General features: G+C 41.9%; 2 protein-coding genes across 5 annotated transcripts in view; one reads left to right on the forward strand and one right to left on the reverse strand.

The window, feature by feature from the left end:
• Window positions 1-17,911, forward strand: part of TMTC1 (transmembrane O-mannosyltransferase targeting cadherins 1) — a 186,945-nt gene that overhangs the window by 76,100 nt on the left and 92,934 nt on the right. For all 4 annotated transcript variants that reach the window (XR_013974987.1, XR_013974988.1, XM_080914968.1 and 1 more), the window contains exons 6-7: window positions 14,423-14,504; window positions 15,034-15,137. Coding sequence is in view for 2 of the 4 variants with exons in the window: in XM_080914968.1 (XP_080771094.1) it covers window positions 14,423-14,504; window positions 15,034-15,137 (186 nt within the window). In the remaining 2 variants the exon portion in view is untranslated. The remainder of the gene's footprint in view (window positions 1-14,422; window positions 14,505-15,033; window positions 15,138-17,911) is intronic.
• LOC308419288 (small ribosomal subunit protein eS4-like) lies at window positions 842-1,703 on the reverse strand. The gene has a single exon (XM_080914970.1). It carries the CDS (start codon window positions 1,669-1,671, stop codon window positions 883-885), a length of 789 nt encoding a protein of 262 aa, XP_080771096.1. The 5' UTR covers window positions 1,672-1,703; the 3' UTR covers window positions 842-882.

Below are 17,911 nucleotides of genomic sequence, written 5' to 3' on the forward strand. Positions count from 1 at the left end.
ACTTTAACTTCGAGTCCACAAACATCAGAAATTCAAGTACTCTTTCTCTAACCAATACTAGTAAAACTGTTCTGGAAATTGTCTTTTAGCCAGCAAAAGGGCATAAGTGTTAAAGCTATTTTACTTTTCTGGCTCATTGACATTAAAATGCCAATAAATCTGCCAGGTGGTAGCAGTGCACACCTATAATCTCAGCACTTGAGGCAGAGGCAGGATGATCTCGGTGAGTTCAAGGCCAGCCTAGCCTGCAGAGCAAGTTCCAAGACAGGCAGGGATACACCAAGAAGCTATGTCTTTAAAAAAAAAATAAAACAATTTTACTTTGCTTTTAAGCTGCTGCTATAAAGCAACTGACTCTTTCATACTTAGTTTTTATTTCAAGTCTTGCTTTAGTGTTTTGTTGTGTTGGATTTAACCTAAGTCCCATTTTTATACCTCATAACTTTTAGGGTTCACTATTAATTTTCTGGATGTTAAAGAGGCTACTTTTTATTTATTTTTAAATTATTCACTTTATATCCCAATATCAGCCCCCTCTCCTCCCAGCTCCCCCCACCATCTCTCTCTCTTCTGAGGGCTGACTTCTATAAGTCTTAAGTTTTACTAATTTCATTGACTCTTAACCCTAGCGCATTAATGAAATAATGAAGTTCCACTGGTTCAGTTATCGGCAAGGTTAACCAAGCCCTGAACGTACCCGTTTCTTTTTTCAAAATGAGGTGAATACACGTTTGAGTGGTTCCCCCATTATGGCACAGTGTGGCACAAGAAGAAACATAAGCAACGAGAAAAAAAACTTGCTTTTTAATTCAACATGCTGCTTAGCTTGAAGTATAAAAAAATTCAAACGCCCCTTCCTCCCAATGTCCCTCAGAGTCCACTTCACCCACTCTGCTTGGCCGCCAGCCTCTTGTCTCTCTCTTCGGCGATGGTGAGGCGGATTCCTTTTCCTCGGGGAAGGGAGATCCACGGCTTGTTGCCCTTCCCGATCACGAAGATGTTGGAGAGGCGGGTGGCGAAGCCATTGCCGTTGGCATCTTTCACATGGACCACGTCAAAGGAGCCAGGGTGGCGCTCGCGGTTGGTGATGATGCCGATGCGGCCCAGGTTGGCGCCTCCGGTCACCATGCACAGGTTGCCGGTATCAAACTTGATGGTATCGGTGATCTTGCCGCTGTCTAAGGAGATCTGCACGGTGTCATTGACCTTGATGAGCGGGTCGGGGTAGCGGATGGTACGTGCGTCGTGAGTCACGAGGTGCGGGATGCCCTTGGTACCCACGAAGACCTTCCTCACCTTGCACAGCTTGTACTTGGCCTCCTCGGGCGTGATGCGGTGCACCGCGAAGCGGCCCTTGGTGTCGTAGACCAGGCGGAAGTTCTCGCCGCTCTTGTCGATGCTGATGACATCCATGAAGCCCGCTGGGTAGGCCACGTCGGTTCTGACCTTGCCGTCGACCTTAATGAGGCGCTGCATGCAGATCTTCTTCACCTCGTCGCCCGTTAGGGCGTACTTGAGCCTGTTCCTCAGGAAGATGGCAAGCGGCAGGCACTCCCGCAGGCGGTGCGGGCCGGCAGACGGACGGGGCGCAAACACGCCGGTCAGTTTGTCCAGCATCCAGTGACGTGGGGCCGCCACACGCTTCAGGTGTTTCTTGGGACCACGAGCCATGGCGGAGCAGGGAGCGGAAACACGCCCTTCTTCTTCCCAGAGCACTAGCGGAGTGAGGCCGGCTGCGCGCGCAGCCACGAAACCCCGCCCATCCGGGTCTTTTTCAGTGGGCGGGACTTCCTAGCGCCGTCTGCTGGCGGGAGGCCGGAAGAGAGCGGCACTGATGGGTTAAGGGGCGTTTCTGTCTGAATCGATGAAGAACTTGAGAAGCGACCTGCCTTCAAGGGGAGTGCAGTCAGTAAGATCAAGAAAACTCACTTGAATACGCATTTTATACTAATTTTATTAGTCTATTAGTCTGCATGTGCGCATGAGTGGGTGCGTGCTTGCGTTACGTACGTGCGTGTGCGTGTCTGTACGTGTGCGTGAGTACCTGTACGTCTGCATGACTGCGCATGTGCATGTGCGTAAGTCAGTATGATTCCTGGGAGTTTTCTTGTAGCCTGTGAGGCCTGGGAATTGAACTCGGGTCCCCAAGTTTAGAGGCAAAATGCCTCCACCATTCTAAGCCATCTCACCAGCCCCTTAGTACCATTTCGTACATGCGTTTCCTCTGTGTCATCTTTCAGACACCCTCTATCCCAGTGACTCCCAAACCTTCCGAATTTGGCAACCACCCCCACTATAAAATTGTTTTTGTTTGTTACTTCATAACTGTAATTTTGCTGTTGTTATGGATCGTAACATAAATATCTGATATTCAGTATATCTAATATACAATTCCCGGGTCTCGCAATCCATGGGCTGAGACCCTCTGCTACAGCCAGCTAGCCCCTTATTAAGTGGTCAAACGGTTCAACAATTCTTTTTTTCCTCTTCTGTGCAGACGGCGGGGGGCGGGGCATAAGTATAGTGACAGCAGACAGAGATGGTAAAGTTTTTATAAAAATATTAGTACGCTGTGTGATACTTATCAGGGATGTGGGAACTTGAGGTAACTATAATAAGGGTTCAGTATCCCCTTAGTCTGTGCCGCCCCACCCCCATTATTATTATTTTTCATTTAAGGCAGGGCCTCCTCGTATAGCCCAGGCTGGCTTCAAACTCATTATTATTTCTCATATGTTAGACATTTCTTATGTCTTTGTCTGCATTATTCTCTATTTTGTCAGTGTGGCTTCTGTATGAGAGACAGCACAAATGTCATAGTGATGGGACCTAGGGTGTTGGAGCCTTCATGTGTAAGAAAAATGACTTTAGATAACTCGGAGGTCATTAAATTTTGGATGCTTGGGTAACATGACAAAAGAGGGAGTGGCTGTAAAGGCTGTTGTCCCAAGCTACTTCTACTTGACCCCTCTCACCATCCACACTCTTTAGTATCTTTCCAGCCTCAGGCCAAGCAGCACCTCTCTATTGTAGCTCCTTTCCCAGCTCATATTGCTTCTTTCTCTGATCTGTTGCTCTTTAGCTTGTGCTGCCTTCCCGGGGCAGGATGGAAAACACACAGTGGATGGCTAGGAGCCAGGACACAGTCACATCCTGATTCTGCTGATGATTGGTTTGCTTTTTAATGCCTCAGTTTCCCTACTCATACTTGCTTCCTAATCACATGAATGTAGATAAAAAGTGATGTATTGGGAGCAGTTTCTGGCCCCTACTGTGTGCTTGGCAAACATTAGCTGTTATTTAAATGTTAGATAATGCATTTACTCCTTTCATGTAGTGCTTCTAAGGCCTAGTTCTGTTCCTAGTACTTTCTCTGTCAAATTGAATATTGTTATGTAAGTAACTTGTCACTTTTTATAATGATGAATTTGTAGCAGGCATTCTCTTCACTTCCCCAGTTGATCAGATATGTCTTGGTACTCTAAGTTTGAATCCATCTCAGCATGTGTACCTGATATGTTTGTACTTCAGAGGGATGTATCCCAACTTCAGACATCTTAGGAAAATGGAGGTAGTTTTGCTGACAGTGATTGGAGAGGCAGCAGACTGTGTGTAGCAAAGGTACCAGCTGGATTAGTATTCTGCCTCCCATCTTTTACTTTCTGTGAGACCTTTGGACAAAGTACTGGGCCATGAATGCCACAGTTTTCTTGTGCAAAAGAGAAATATTAGTAGTGCCCATCTTGTGTAAACATGCTCAGGGTTACATGTATTAGCTTAGGATACATGGTAGACAGTCACTAAATGCAATCCAAAGTGCATTTTGTGGTTTGCCCAACAATATTAATGTCATATGTTCCTTAGTAGCATAACTGTATCCATCACAAGTTTCTTAGTAAGGTTCAGAAAATATTACAGTGTGGTAGACAGTGGATTTTTTTCTTAGTGCTAGCATTTATCTGCAAAAGTAAACACATTTGCAAGTTACTGTAATCTCATTGCACAAATCCCTTAATATATAGCTGGTGTGCTACCAGTGTGGATGGATGGAAATGAAGGGAAGTAGGGAGTCTGTGGTGAGAGAGAAGAATGCATGGGCACATGGTCACAGAAGAGAATGCATGATATCAGAGGAAGGCATTGAACTGTATATTACACAACCCCAGTCTGGTCTGAGACTGTTCATGTGATTTGGTTCTTTCATTTGAAGTGAGGATCTCTGTTCTGGCAACTTCAAGGATCCCTCAGGAACTAACAGAATGGATAGCAACAAGTTCTTTGATATGTAAGTGCTGTTCTATAAATAGATGTTATAGACCCTTTCAGAAGAGATTTTTAATATTTTGTGTGTGTGTGTGTGTGTGTCTGTCTGTCTGTCTGTCTGTCTGTCTCTTTATGTGATGTGCAGGTGCCTACAAAGACCAGAAAAGGGATTTGAGTCCCTTGGAGCTGGAGTTAAAGATGGTTATAAATTGCCTGACATGAGTGCTAGGAGCTGGGTCGACTTTAAGAGCAAAGCATGCTGTTAATTACTAAGCCATCTCTCCATACTCCAAAGATTCATATTTTGGAAATTTTAATGTTCTCATCAGTAAGAAGCTATTCTGTTTTTCAAGTTAATTTCCAATTTATAAAAGACTGAAGCTCATTAAGATATTTAACACCCACGTCTTATCTCAGTCTTGTTTCACTAGTTCTTACCATAATAGCACGTGAACATTTTATGCTCTTCAATTCCATGTTGCACAATTTCCAAACTAAGCCTGGTCCACTCTCTGGTGCTCATCATTTCTCCTCTAATTACCCTCAAAATAGGCCCATGTCAACATCAGCAATGCTGAGACTGGGCTGCTGGAGTAACAGTTGCCTCTTAAAGTTCCTTCATGACTCTTTCTGTTACAAAAATAAACATAGCCTCTACATTGGTGCTTACCTGTAATCTTATCACTCAGGAGCCAGGGGCAGGAGAATCAGGAGTTCAAGCCCAGCCTTGGCTACCATCATGAGCTTGAGGCTACCCCAGGCTACTTGAGATCTTGTCTCATTTTCCCTAACCAATACCCCTCCAATACAAAACCTCTGACAACAATAAACCCAGACTCCACCATGGTTGCTTCAACCTGACTTCCCATACTCTGTCTGCACTACTCTCTGGCTGAGACTTCTAGGGTGACTTCTTTGTCTTTTCTTCTCCCAGCTCTCAGATATATTTCCCATTATGTACCCTAATCTACTCTGCTGCTGGCTGTTCATCTCTGTGATGCTGGCTGGTTTGACATCTCATGGCTCAGTGACCTTGTCAGCCAGCCTCCTCTCCTATCACTGTTTCCCACTTGGATGTTCTGAGTCACCTCTCTACATAGAGAAAGCATGAAGCTTAGACCTCAGCACCCCTTAATACATAGGCTTCTGAGGGATGTTCATTAAAAGGTCTTTTAGAACTTGGAATTTTATGTATGAAAAAAATCTTAGTAGACCTACTAAATCATAAAATGATAATCATACAATGGTAAACAATTTTATTTGAGTCCCAGCATCCAAATTCAAGTGAGCCTTATACTGTGGAAACATTAAAAGATGGAAGTTTAGGGGGGTTGGTTGGCCAACTCCTGATGTAGAGTCTTTAGGAGTTGTTGGAGCTTCTTAGACAGGTTTTATAACATGGTTCAGGCTATCAGACTCACAACAATCCTCTTGCCTCAGTTTCCTGAGTACAGGGATTACAGGTAAAGCCACTATATACCCATCTGTTGATGCCTCTGTTAAAGAGGCTCTGGTGAGCTCACCTCTTGAGCACAAAGAACATCACCACACACCATTGTTGGTGCTGATCTTGATTTTTACAGGCTCTATGACTATAAAAAACAGATTTTTGTTTTTCATAAACTATCCAGTCTGCGGTTTTGTTTTATTTTGTTTTTTCACATACAAACTAAAACTAAAAGCATAATGCCATTACAATCCATAAATGCCTTTAAATAATATAGAACTTGCAACAGGGTCCCAGTTAAATGTGATATCACTCTTCAGTCTGGAAGAGGGAGGAGGAAAGCTAGCAAGAGTTAGGGCTAATTATCCTTGCATTAATAGCATTTAGACACTGCAGACTGAAGTCCTGGTGGGTAAAAGGCAGTATCTGTGTACATTGTATAAGGCTGGTTGGATGACTAAAAGCTTTGGTGACTGTGGACATCTTAAATGTTACAGATCTAAAAGCTAAATTATTTAGTGCTATATTTATTTAGTCTTCAGAGTGACAGGTAATCACTCACCTCTGTGTTTTACTTAAAATCCATTGTGACTACTAGATAAGTACCTTTTGCAATGTCCCAACAGACCACTGGTGCACAGCAACTCAAAGGCTAAGCATATTGTCAAACAGCATCCAAGGCTAATAGCAAAGATGTCCCCACTTAGTTGTAATTTGCCTGCCTGATGTTTTCTACTAATGTACTTGAAAAATGCTTTGATTTATGACTTTCTTTGTTATGTCAGTATGAAAACCTCACCAAACTGTTATATTGGGATATGTATCTGGGGTAAACAGATGTGTCCTAGCCACAGCCTCTCACATTTGTCTTCTGGAATAAGCTACCTTTCATTCCTTTTGAAGGAAGCACTGTGATTTTATATCTATAAAAGACACCCCTTGTGTGATTAGTGTGTCTGTGTTCCTAGCCAAGCTTCCTAATGTTTAAGGAAGCAACATTACAGTATGAAAAGAGGGCAGAGATATCTGGCTTTCACCTGTTTAAGCTACCCATTGGGTGTCTGCAGGTCCAAGTGAAATGTCCATGCTTCATTAGCAGGAACAGCCCCCAATCCTGTCAGAGCAGGGCTAACATGAAAAGAAGGAGGGAACACTCAGTACAGTGACTGGCACCTGCCAAATGCAGTGGTGGGACTGTGATTGAAAGACAAAACTGAATTTTTACCATTTCTTGTAGGAAGAATTAAAAACCACAAAAAAAAAAAAAAAGTGAAATTAATTGTGGAGGAAATCTGAAGTGGATCCTTTGACTAAATTACTGAAGCTCAATTTCATTAACTTTTCACATGGAAGGACAGTGACCTTCTCCAAGTCAGTTTACATTATTTGGCACCTGTATGCGTGTGTATCCATCCATGCATGAACATGTATGCACATGTATGGGCATCCAATATCTTCTCTAGTTTCCCTGTACCCTACTTCATGAGTCAGGATCTCTCCCTGAACCCGAAGCTTGTCTATCTGGTTAGCCTCTCCAGCAGTGAGCCCCTGGACCTCTGTCTCTGACACCCAGCCCTGGGATTCCACACAGACAGCAACTCAGGTCTTCATACTCGTACAGCCTGAACTTTGTAGTAAACTATAAAACTGCCCAAGTGTTTTGTTCCTTGTAGTTCCAGGCTTTGGTTTTTAGAATAGTTAAGAGAACAGAAACTCTTTTTCCCCTGTGGTCTCCCAGTCTTAATTTCACTGTTCTGTGTGATAATCTAAGTAAAGGGTTTTGTAAATAAGAGGACATTAAAATTTCTGGAAGAAACATGGAAGGTGGATTTGGGTTTCTGGAGGGGATGTACTACTGTATTCTCAGAACTACTCTCACCTTCCAGCAGAACCATGGGACTAGGAAAAGCAACATCCAAATATGACCCTCCGTGGAGAGATTTTTTTTTTTTGCTGCTGACTCAGTGATGAGGAGGAATTCTGGGTTCAAGACAGTGCATTAAAGAAGGCTATAACTGTTTTTGGTTTATGGTTAGCTTATAATCTTTTCAAATGTAAGCTATGTCTTGTCTTTATTTTTAAAAAGTGAGAAAAAATTTTTTTTCAAGGATAAACTGTTTTGGAATTGTCATTCCAAAAGATCTGAATTTAATTTCTTTCTACTCTCAGAATATGTAATTCTTCACCAACATCCTTTATTGTTTTGAATGTGAAAAGGAAGTTAAGTTTGTGTGGTTGGTATTTTGGAGGTATTTCTGATAGTTGTATTTAAGTGGTTGGTGCACGGCTGAACAGTGACAATTAGCTGCTTGTTTACTGTTTCACTGCTGTGAAGACTCCATGACCACAGCAACTTTTCTAAAGGAAAACATTTAATTGGAGCTTGCCTACAGTTCAAAGGTTTAGTTCATTCTCATCATGGTGGGAAGTATTACGGTACGCAGGCAGACATGGTACTGGTGAGTGTAGCTCCCAGTTCTATGTCTGAATCAGCAGGCAACAGGAAGTGTCATAGGAGACCTGGCTTGAGCTTCCAAGCCTGTACCTTATTGACACACTTTCTCAGACAAAGCCACACCCACTCCAACAAGGCCACACCTTTTAATCATGCACTCCCTATGGACCTTTAGGGGCCATTTTTATTCAAATTACCACACAGCTGGCTTCACCATCTGTAGCTGACACTTAGGCAAAAACTATGTGGTGTACAGATTTTGAGAAAAGCTGGAGAATCTAATACAATGTCCATTTCAGTCATCAGCATCTTTTAAAAGGGAAACAGTGGCTATTCAGATAGTTGTCATCCTTCAACCTGCTGTCTATACCCAAAATCAAAACACTTCATGCTCCAGTCTAGTGCTGGAGAATAAGAAAAACACAAAGAGGTTGAGAGGTGGAAAAGGAAGAACTTTCAGACTCCTACTTGGATTAGTAGGTTTTATTGATTTTGAAGTGTGTGTAAAAGAAAATCTACTCATATAATACTTGTGAAGCATGGGAAGGAAGACTGTTTTCAAGGTCTGGCAAGTCTGTTGAGGTATGTTCAAGAATTGCTACAAAGGCATTTTGTAGTAGGAAAGAGAGTTTGGGTTTAATTCTGACTATATCCATGAGTGGAAATTTATAGTCAAGAACAGAGCTCCTAGTAAGGTTTGGGATTAGAAAATCCCTGTAGGAAAACCTTGTGCATAAAGAATTCTGTTTAAATGAATTATGGGCTGTGGCTAAAGTCTGGCTAGGGTAGCCTGGTATCACCTTGTGGAGAATAAAGAACCACCACCAGGTCATAAGGGGGAGTAAGTATATCCAGGGTACTCTAGTTCAGTTTCCTGTTGCTATGGTAAAAGCACTGAGAAAACCCTAATTGAGGAGGAAAGGGTATATTAACCTTAGAGTCTATCATTAGGAAAACCAGAGCAGAAACCTGGAGGCAGGAACTGAATCAGAGACCCCGGATAATGCCGCTTACTAGCTTGTTCTTCATGGCTTTCTCAACTATTTTTCCTATGCTTTCTAGACATAATTCTTACAATTACCACCTGTCTAGGAATGACACCACCCATAGTGTAATGGGCCCCCTTACATCAGTAATTAGGAAAATTTTTCACAGACTGATCTAATGGAGGTGCTTCCCTAACTGAGGTTCCCTCTTCCAAGATTCCCTCCATTGACAATAAAAACTAACCAGTTTACAGGGAGAGGAGATCTTGGAAAACTGACAAAGTAGGGTTCTTGCTGAAAATGGAATTTATGAAAGAGTACCCAGATGGATGTAGAAGAAAGTTCTGACTCTAGTCTTCCTGAAGAATTGTCATCCTTGTCATCCTATCTCCTGACAGGGAAACAGCATAAATGAAGGTTGGTGACTCAGATGCCATATATTTCATTGTGTCATTGTTATTCTGGTCTCTGCTAACATCTCTCCCCAGGATTTGAGGGCTGACTAACTGAAAGATGTTTTAGTTTTAACACTGAGTAATTAACACAACTGTGGGTGGGTAATAGTGGGTCTGAGTCTAGTAAGCACAAAGCCAAAAGGAGCACTGCCCTGAAATAAAAGATGGAAAAGCATTAGGTGCTGCAGGCAAGGGAAGTAAAGGAATCACTTACACAGCAACACTCTCTCTAGATGGGAAGCATGGGGTCTTCATCAGGAGCTTGTACATGTATATGTTCACACAAAAGTGAGCACATTCCTGAATGTGCTCAGTTTAAGCTCCTAATTAAGAAGCAAGGGCTGTAGAGACATTTTTGGTCTAAGTTCAAGGTCCTGGTGACAAAAGCATTTTGAGCATGCCCAGCTTTCACCTTATAGTTTTAGCTCTATAAAGGAAAGGGAGTCCTTCCTGGACATACAGTGATGTGCTTCAAAGGTGGCTCCTGCGATGTGGGCAGAGCATACACTAGGGAAATCCCTTCAGATAATCTTGATCTTTTGTTTTTATTTGGCAGAAATCAAAGGTGGTTAAAATGCTTCATTTGACAATAACAATCTCCGGTGCTGGCACTAAATCATTCATTGTATACAACTGAACATTCTAGTTATCTCTTTAAAGTAGAGTACTCACTAGTGTTTTCTTCATGGATGCCATGGTATCCCTTTTTCTTGATTGGTTACTCTGTGGGTTTTTTTTTTTTTTTTTTGTTTGGTTTGGTCATTGATGTCATTAGTTGATGAAGACATCCAAAAATTACAAGCTTTTAGGAACCCTGAGACTATTTAGCTAGTTCTTTGATAAAGGAGTAAACAGGGAGCCTATAGTATTAATCTAAGCCATGAACACAAAAGGACAGAAGCCTCAGTTGGTAGTTCTGAGTAAAGTGCTTTCATGGTGGCTTAGAATTTGGTGGTGGTGATACTTTCTGTAGCTTTGTAAAGAATGAGCAAATTTCAAGGAGAATTTGGCTATATAGCCAGGCTTGGTGGCACACATCTATAATCTTAGTATAATGGAGCTGGGGTAGGAGGATTGCCATGAGTTTGAGGACAGCCTGGGCTACATATTGAGTACCAGACCAGCATAACAGACAGCCTAGTGACATCCTGTCTCAAAAATAAGCAAACACATAAATAAGTAAATAAAGTATTAGTAGCAGCATGTTTTTATTATGATTGAAATGAATCACTGATAAATCAGGTTTAAAAATGATCACTTCTAATTTTTGGTCTCATGGATTTATTAAATGCCAAACAAGGCACGTACTGTTAGTTGTGACTATTACTAGTGCTGCTGTTACTCTTGGTCATTGTTCAGGCCATAAGAAGTAGATCAGTGGAGAAAATCACAAGTCTAGCTCTGGGGTGGAGTGGGAGAGGAAATGTAGAGAACAGAGCGAATACACTCACACCTATTTAATGCTTCTCCAGAAATAGTACCATGTTGTATGTCTCATTTTGTCATTCCTATGGTCTACACCTTAAAATAGAAATCTTGACATCTTGGTTTCCCACCAAGAGTCTCCGTACCATTTCAGACTTTCGTGAGTTTGGGATGCTATATTTTGAGAGTAAATCATCTGGTGCCCTTACTCTAGTCTATTTCCTTCTGGTGGAAATAGAATTTCACCAAGAATGTCTGAACTAGTGGATACATTATAAATACAGTTACTAAAATATTCATAGTACTAAGCCACCAGATATGATGTACAGCAGCTTTGTCTAGTGTAACCTCAAGAAAACCCCTAAACTCTGAGGCTTGTTAAATGAGCCACAGAGGGGGCTTGAGAAGTGGAGCCCCCAAGTGCACTGGAAAGTGCAGTTACATTCCCACTCTTGCCCTCCTCAGCATCTTCTCCTAGCCAGTCTGTTTGTTCCCTTTACTTGCCTGCTGCGCGTTACCCTGTATCCTTGAAGAAACAGATGTGCCAAGACCTGGTCTTGGTTTAGTTTACCTGAAAACAACAGTCACAAGGTGGCAGAGCCCAGAGAGGGATGTACATGGAGTTCTGTGTTACTGCTATGGGACTAACGAGCCAGCTGCCCAAACACAGAGCCAAGGACTGCCTCAGTAAAAGCAAGTGCATACATATGAGAGAGTGCACGCAAACTCACAGGTATGCATGCACATACACAGACCTGTACAGTTCCAGACTCTCCAACACCCAGTCAGGAGCAGGTGATGTGCACCATGTATGGCAGCCACAGTTTTCCCAGCCTGGGCCCATGCCAAACTCTCTGCTGGGGTTCCAGAAGAGAAAAAAGGACTCAAAAGCAGCTCTAGAAGATGGACCTGTCTAGAACTTGTAATCAGCAAACTCTAATTTGATGGCTTCATGCCTGTCCATTTTCTCTAATCAAGCACTTGGATTGCCAGTTCTGAGTATTTGTCACTTAAGAGATTTTTATGAACCTGAAAGGGAAGAAAGGGAGCACCGGGGAAAAGATCTGAGAGGAGTAAAGGGAGCACAGAGGAAGAGACATAAAAGAAGAAAGAGAGAGACCTGCATTTGAGCGAAGCAGCCACTTCTCTGCAGTTACAGAACAGTTGTTGCACAACAGTGGCCACACATCTTCCTTGAGCTGGCACAAGGTGGACCTGTCTCTGCAGGATTCTAACCCACTCAGGTGTTACTTACTGAAAGGCAATGTCTCGGCACAAGTTTCTCTCCAGGGAAGAGCCATTATTCAAATGCAAATTTTAGGAGGAAAATCCTTTGAGGGGAGGAACAGATTAAAGAAGTGAAAGGACTGAATAAGAAGCCTTAGGGAGAATAAGGCAAAGGAATGCCAGTGGGATTGTGTGACGGAGTTGAGCTTCTTTTCTCTGCTTGACTGAAGTGTGCAAGCTCCCTAGGAGGGGGTATGGACCCTTTATGTTCTCACAGGGGGCTTGTTAACCTTCGAAGCCAGCCAGTCTCATTCACAAAGCTGGAGCTTCTACTTTGAACCAGTGGGGACTATGGCAGATGCAGGCTCTCCACTAATCCCTGACCTTTGTGAAGCTGATAGTCTTAAAATCTAATTTGTTTCCCAGGACAGAGGACAGTAAGCAAGTGAGAAAATATTCAGTGTGTATGAGAGGTCTTTGATCTCCCCCAGAAGCACCATGTGTTTTATCTTACATAATCTTGGTATCCTTGTTCTTCAGGGACAGTTGTGAGTTGAAGATATTGTACCCTCAAATTATATAAAGCGGTAAAAGTAAAATGTTATCAGAGTATATAGGTTTATCAGGGACAGATGGAATGGTAATATTTATTATTTAACAAGGCTACATCGGTTTTATATATTATCTCACTTACTTCTTCCTATGTTTCCACAAAGTAGTTATTATTTTTTAAATGAGCAAAATAGATGTGCAGAGAAATAAAGAAAGTTTCCTGTTGCAGGATATTTGATCAGACTGTGAACCATGAGGTTGTGTAATTTACTGAAAAAAAAACTGTTTCTAGTTGTGTTGTAGTAAATATTATTTGAGGGTTTCTATTTCACCTTAGATCATTTAGTTCCCAAATAAAAGAGGCAAACTCTTTATGTTTATAATAAGCCTTAAAACTAAAACACTAGAGCTGGGCAGATATTAACACTCTAACCTGTTTTGTCTACTTCCCTGTCAATAATCCTGAGATATCACTTGCCTTGTTCTGCCTGGGCCATTTCTACAACTGACTGGCCCTCATGACCATGCACACAGAATTCACCTACCCCATGGTGCCTTTCTCCTTTTTTCTCCTCATTTTCTTCCCTCCTGGTATCTGCCTCAGACCCTGAGCCCAGGAACCAAAGCCCTGCCTACTTCTCTTCTGCCCAGCTACAGGCTGTAAGCATCTTTATAAATGGATAACTTGGGGGGCAAGGTTTATACAGCAAATGCTGCTTTTTGTGAGGATCTGTTCATCTTGAAGCAACCAGATCTTGGGGTATAGAATCTAGCATTTAAATGCAAATAGTATCAGTCCACAGTTGTAGTGTGGCTTAGCCCTTAGCACACACCCTTAATACCTCTGGCTGGAATACACATACACCCTTAGCACAGGCCTTCCATCCCAAACAATGAAGATAAATTTAGTTTGTAGAAGGAGGCTCCCATGTTTGAAAGTGATGCTTGAGTGACCAAATAGATTTAACAGAGTAGAATATGCCCAGCTCTCATGAGAAGAGAGAGGAAGGGGGAAACTATGTAAGAGAGAGTCTTGCAGAAAGAAAGGAGGAGGCAGCTTTACCAGGACAGTTAGTTGTACAGAGACAGGCTGCTGAGAGAACAAGCTGGACACAGGTGAAGACAGAATGAGCCAGAAGATTGGAAGAGATTGTCAGTTAATTTGAAACCAAGCAGAGCAAGAAGTCAGAAACTGAGAGAGAAGCCAGACTGAATCAGTCAGCTTGGAGAGGAGTTTGAGCCAGAATGGCTGAGTTGAACCAGCCAGCCAGAGTTTAGAAAGAACTAGAAAGTGTGAGCTTCTTCAGCAATAACTTTCAGAGGCCGAAAACATTCTTAGCCTAGATAAGATTATACAGAGTTTAGAAGCTTCCAGGACTAGGCCTAGGTTAACAGACAGAGGCAATAAAGCCTCAGAGATAACAATTACATCTGGCAAATAAAAGATAATTTTAGTTTCCACCACTCAAATTGCAAGTGGCAGAATGGGGTATTGAAAGCACCATGCCCTGGCTCCAAAGAAAGGTTTTCTCAGTGTTTTCCAGAGCTCAGTGTCTTCACTGAGGGAGCATTGTGCTGTACATGGTTACTCTTTTTTTTTTTTCTCTTTCAGGTGTCTAACAAGAAGCAACAACAGAAATTTCTTGCTTACCCTGACACCATTTTTAAAGCGGGCCATTTTGGTCATCAGTTATGTAAGTATGTAATACGTATTTCAAATGTAGCTAGTAAAAGGGTGTTTTCATTTTGGGAGTGTTTCAACTAAGAGATATGTTCTAGATTATTTAATAAGCTCACTGCCAATATCGTCTCATAAGGAAGGTGTGCAGGTGGTAAATGTTAACTGTTGAACAGAGGTGTATATGAAAGCATACATGGGGACCCAGTGGCATGGTGTGAAGGACGCAGGGTTTAGAGTCCTTCTAAAGAATTTTCAAAGTGACCTGGTTGTATTAGTTACCTACTGCTGCACACAACATCCAGTCCCGGTACCCAGAGGCATAATCCAGCACCTGATGCTTGTCCAGGCAGGTTTAGTTTGGAAGCTCAGCTGGATTGTTTCCTATATTGTGATTTGGGGCCAGGGCTATACAGGCAGGGTTATCCATCATCTATAAAGGGAGGGGACAGTTGACTCCACTTCACTGTAGATGATCAGAATGTTTAAACAAAGATGGAAGAGGTGTGAGTGGACATTTCATCAGGTCTTCTCATTCCTCCAAGGTGACTGTCATTTTGTATTTCCGCCTGTGGATAATGGGAGGAACTATGCCCCTCTTCTCAGAGCAGGACAACCCAGCTTCATTCTCGCCGTACATCCTTACAAGGTCAGTGCATGTACACTCTGTAAACTTTATTTGGTACTTAGTTTCGTTAGATATTTTTATTGCTATGAATCATTTGTACAAAATAACAGGTCTCATTGCAAATGAGTTCATGTACATACTTTTGAGTGGCTTTTAAGACAAGCAGCACAGAGCACAGTCCAGAGGTGTATGCAGAGATCGGTTAGACAGCATAACAACATGCAGAAAGGAGTGGTATGGTGCTAACTGTGCCTTTTACATCCTCAGAAGTTCTAGAGATGTAGAATTAGGAAGTGATGTTGATGAATGTTCCTGGTGCACTGTGTTGGCTGTGGTGCACTGCTTTAAGATATGACCACATTTACCAATGTAAATAGCTTCAGATTATATTCTCTGTAGTGTTTTAAACATTAAGATACCATGTTTAATTATTTTCATAGTCAAATATTCTATAAACATAATGTTATATCATCTTAATAATAATTTTATGGACATAACCCTACTATTTTGGTTATACATTTTTGTAATATAATATAAAACATGCGGATCTTTTGTTTTCAGATAGGGTCTCACTATGTGACACTGGTAAGCCTTGAACTTGAGATCCTTCCCACCCGCCTTGTCTCAGTCTCCCGAACACTAGGATGAGAGACAAGTGCCACTACTCTCTGCTTACAGCAAATCGTAAAACTAAACTTAATGAGTAGATAATTTATAGTTGAGCTTATTGGTATTCTTAGAGATTATAGAATTTGGACCCCAGTCTTATGTCAGACATCAGTCTTTGCCCTATCAATTTAATGTACATGTCTTAATTAATATACTTCATTACTTGATTTTGCCTATATGCTGTTTCTTATGTTTTGTGATATTTTTCTTTTCATTTTTAAATATCTATCTCTATATTTTATCTTTTGATACTGAGGGTCAGGTTGATGTAAGCCAGACTTCCTTTGACCACACGCCTGCTCTGTTCCTCTTTTCTCATGAAGACATTTTATTTTAGCATTCAATAACAGTATCTTTCCAACCTGGCATTTTTACAACAGATATTCTGTCAAAATTGCTTTCATTACTTTGACATCTGTTTGTTGTGTTCGTGATCTTGAATACTTTTTCCTAAATGTATTAGCTCTTAAGTAGTGTAGAAACTTTGTGATGTTGCCAGTGTCATACATTTTCAAAATGTTGTTCTTATGCTTGACCTCTCAAATTCAGCTCCCTGGTAATGTTGCCCATCCTTTTTAGATCTCTGTCACTAACATTCAGTCTCTAGGCTCTTTGTTTGGGTATTTTTAGATGTGACAGTTCATGGATGAAGGGTTCTAGTTATAACTTCTTCAGCAGCTACTTTTTATCTTTAAAAGGAAACAGGACTTCAGATCTTGTCTCTGCTTAGTGAGCCTTCTGCCTTACTTAGGGTTACTATTGCTATGAGGAGACACCATGACCACAGCAACTCTTGAAAAGGAAAGCATTTAATTAGTGCTGGCTTACAGGTTCAGAAGTTCAGTCCTATTGTTATTATGATGACATACATGATGGCATACGTAATGACATACAGGCAGAAATGGTGCTGGAGAGGTAGCTGAGAGTTCTGCATCTAGATGGGCAGGCAGCTGGAAAAGACAGTGAGCTTCTGGGTCTAACTTGAGCTTCTGAAATCTCAAAGCCTACTGCTAGTGACACACTTCCTCCAACAAAGTTACATCTACTTCAACAAGGCCACGCCTCCTAATAGTGCCAGTCCTTTCAAATCTGAATCTATGGGAGCTGTTCTTACACTAACCACCACACCCAGCAGACCCAGCAAACCCACCATGCCCATTCCACTACCACACCCACCACACTCACAACTTGGGGGTGATGTCCTTTAATTGTGGGGTGATTTCAGCTCTAGGATGATATTGTTTGTCCTTGTGATTTCCAACCGAGCTGTTTGCATATGACTTGAAACAACCACTCTGAGTTTCATGGTTACATGTAGCTTACTCCATGAACGTAGCAGTACCTGAGCAGGATGAAGAGATAAAACAAATGCTTAGGAGACATGGAAAAACTCTCTCTAGCTAAGTATTTATGCATGTCTTATGCCTCCAGAAAACCCCAGTGTCTGGCTCAGGATCCTAGTGTCTGGATTCTACACTTGATCTCTGATCATGGCCTTCCTAGGTACACCATCCCAGTCACCAAAAGGGTGAGGCTGCAGTTTGCTTCTGGTTGTTAGCCTAATGGCAACCATCTCTGGCAGAATCCCTGGCAAAATCAGAGAAACATTTGCCAGGTCTTGCTGGTTACTGCCAAGGTACAAGTAGATAGATCTCTGTAGGTCTGGTAGGCATTTCCACCTGCATTTTCCATCTGATTCAGCTAGTTCAGCCCAAGCAAATCGATGGAACAGAGCATCTCAGCTACTTACCTTCACTTCCACATTCTGGAGTTTTGAAACAGGGCTCACTCAGTAGCCTAGGCTATACTCAAACCCATGACAATCCCCCTGCCTCAGTTTCTCTTGTATTTAGATTACAAGCTTGTAATACCATGCCTGGCCATATTCCTCTTTATTTTAAATAATATACTTCTGTTCTTGAGTTTCAGATGTCAAGATCCCCCATATTAGTTATTTTTCATGACATTGAGACTGTAAATCCAGACTGAAACAGCTTAAGGGAGGATGGGTTTATTTTGGCTCATGCTTCCAGAGGACAGCTTGGTCTGGTAACTGAATCCACAGCTTTGGGAGCAAATGGTAGCTAAGTATTCTAGGGAGCAGAGAAAGAGGCCAGAAGCCAGGC

Source organism: Micromys minutus, assembly GCF_963924665.1.
Source record: "Micromys minutus genome assembly, chromosome: 3".
In the NCBI taxonomy this organism is placed as follows: domain Eukaryota; kingdom Metazoa; phylum Chordata; class Mammalia; order Rodentia; family Muridae; genus Micromys; species Micromys minutus.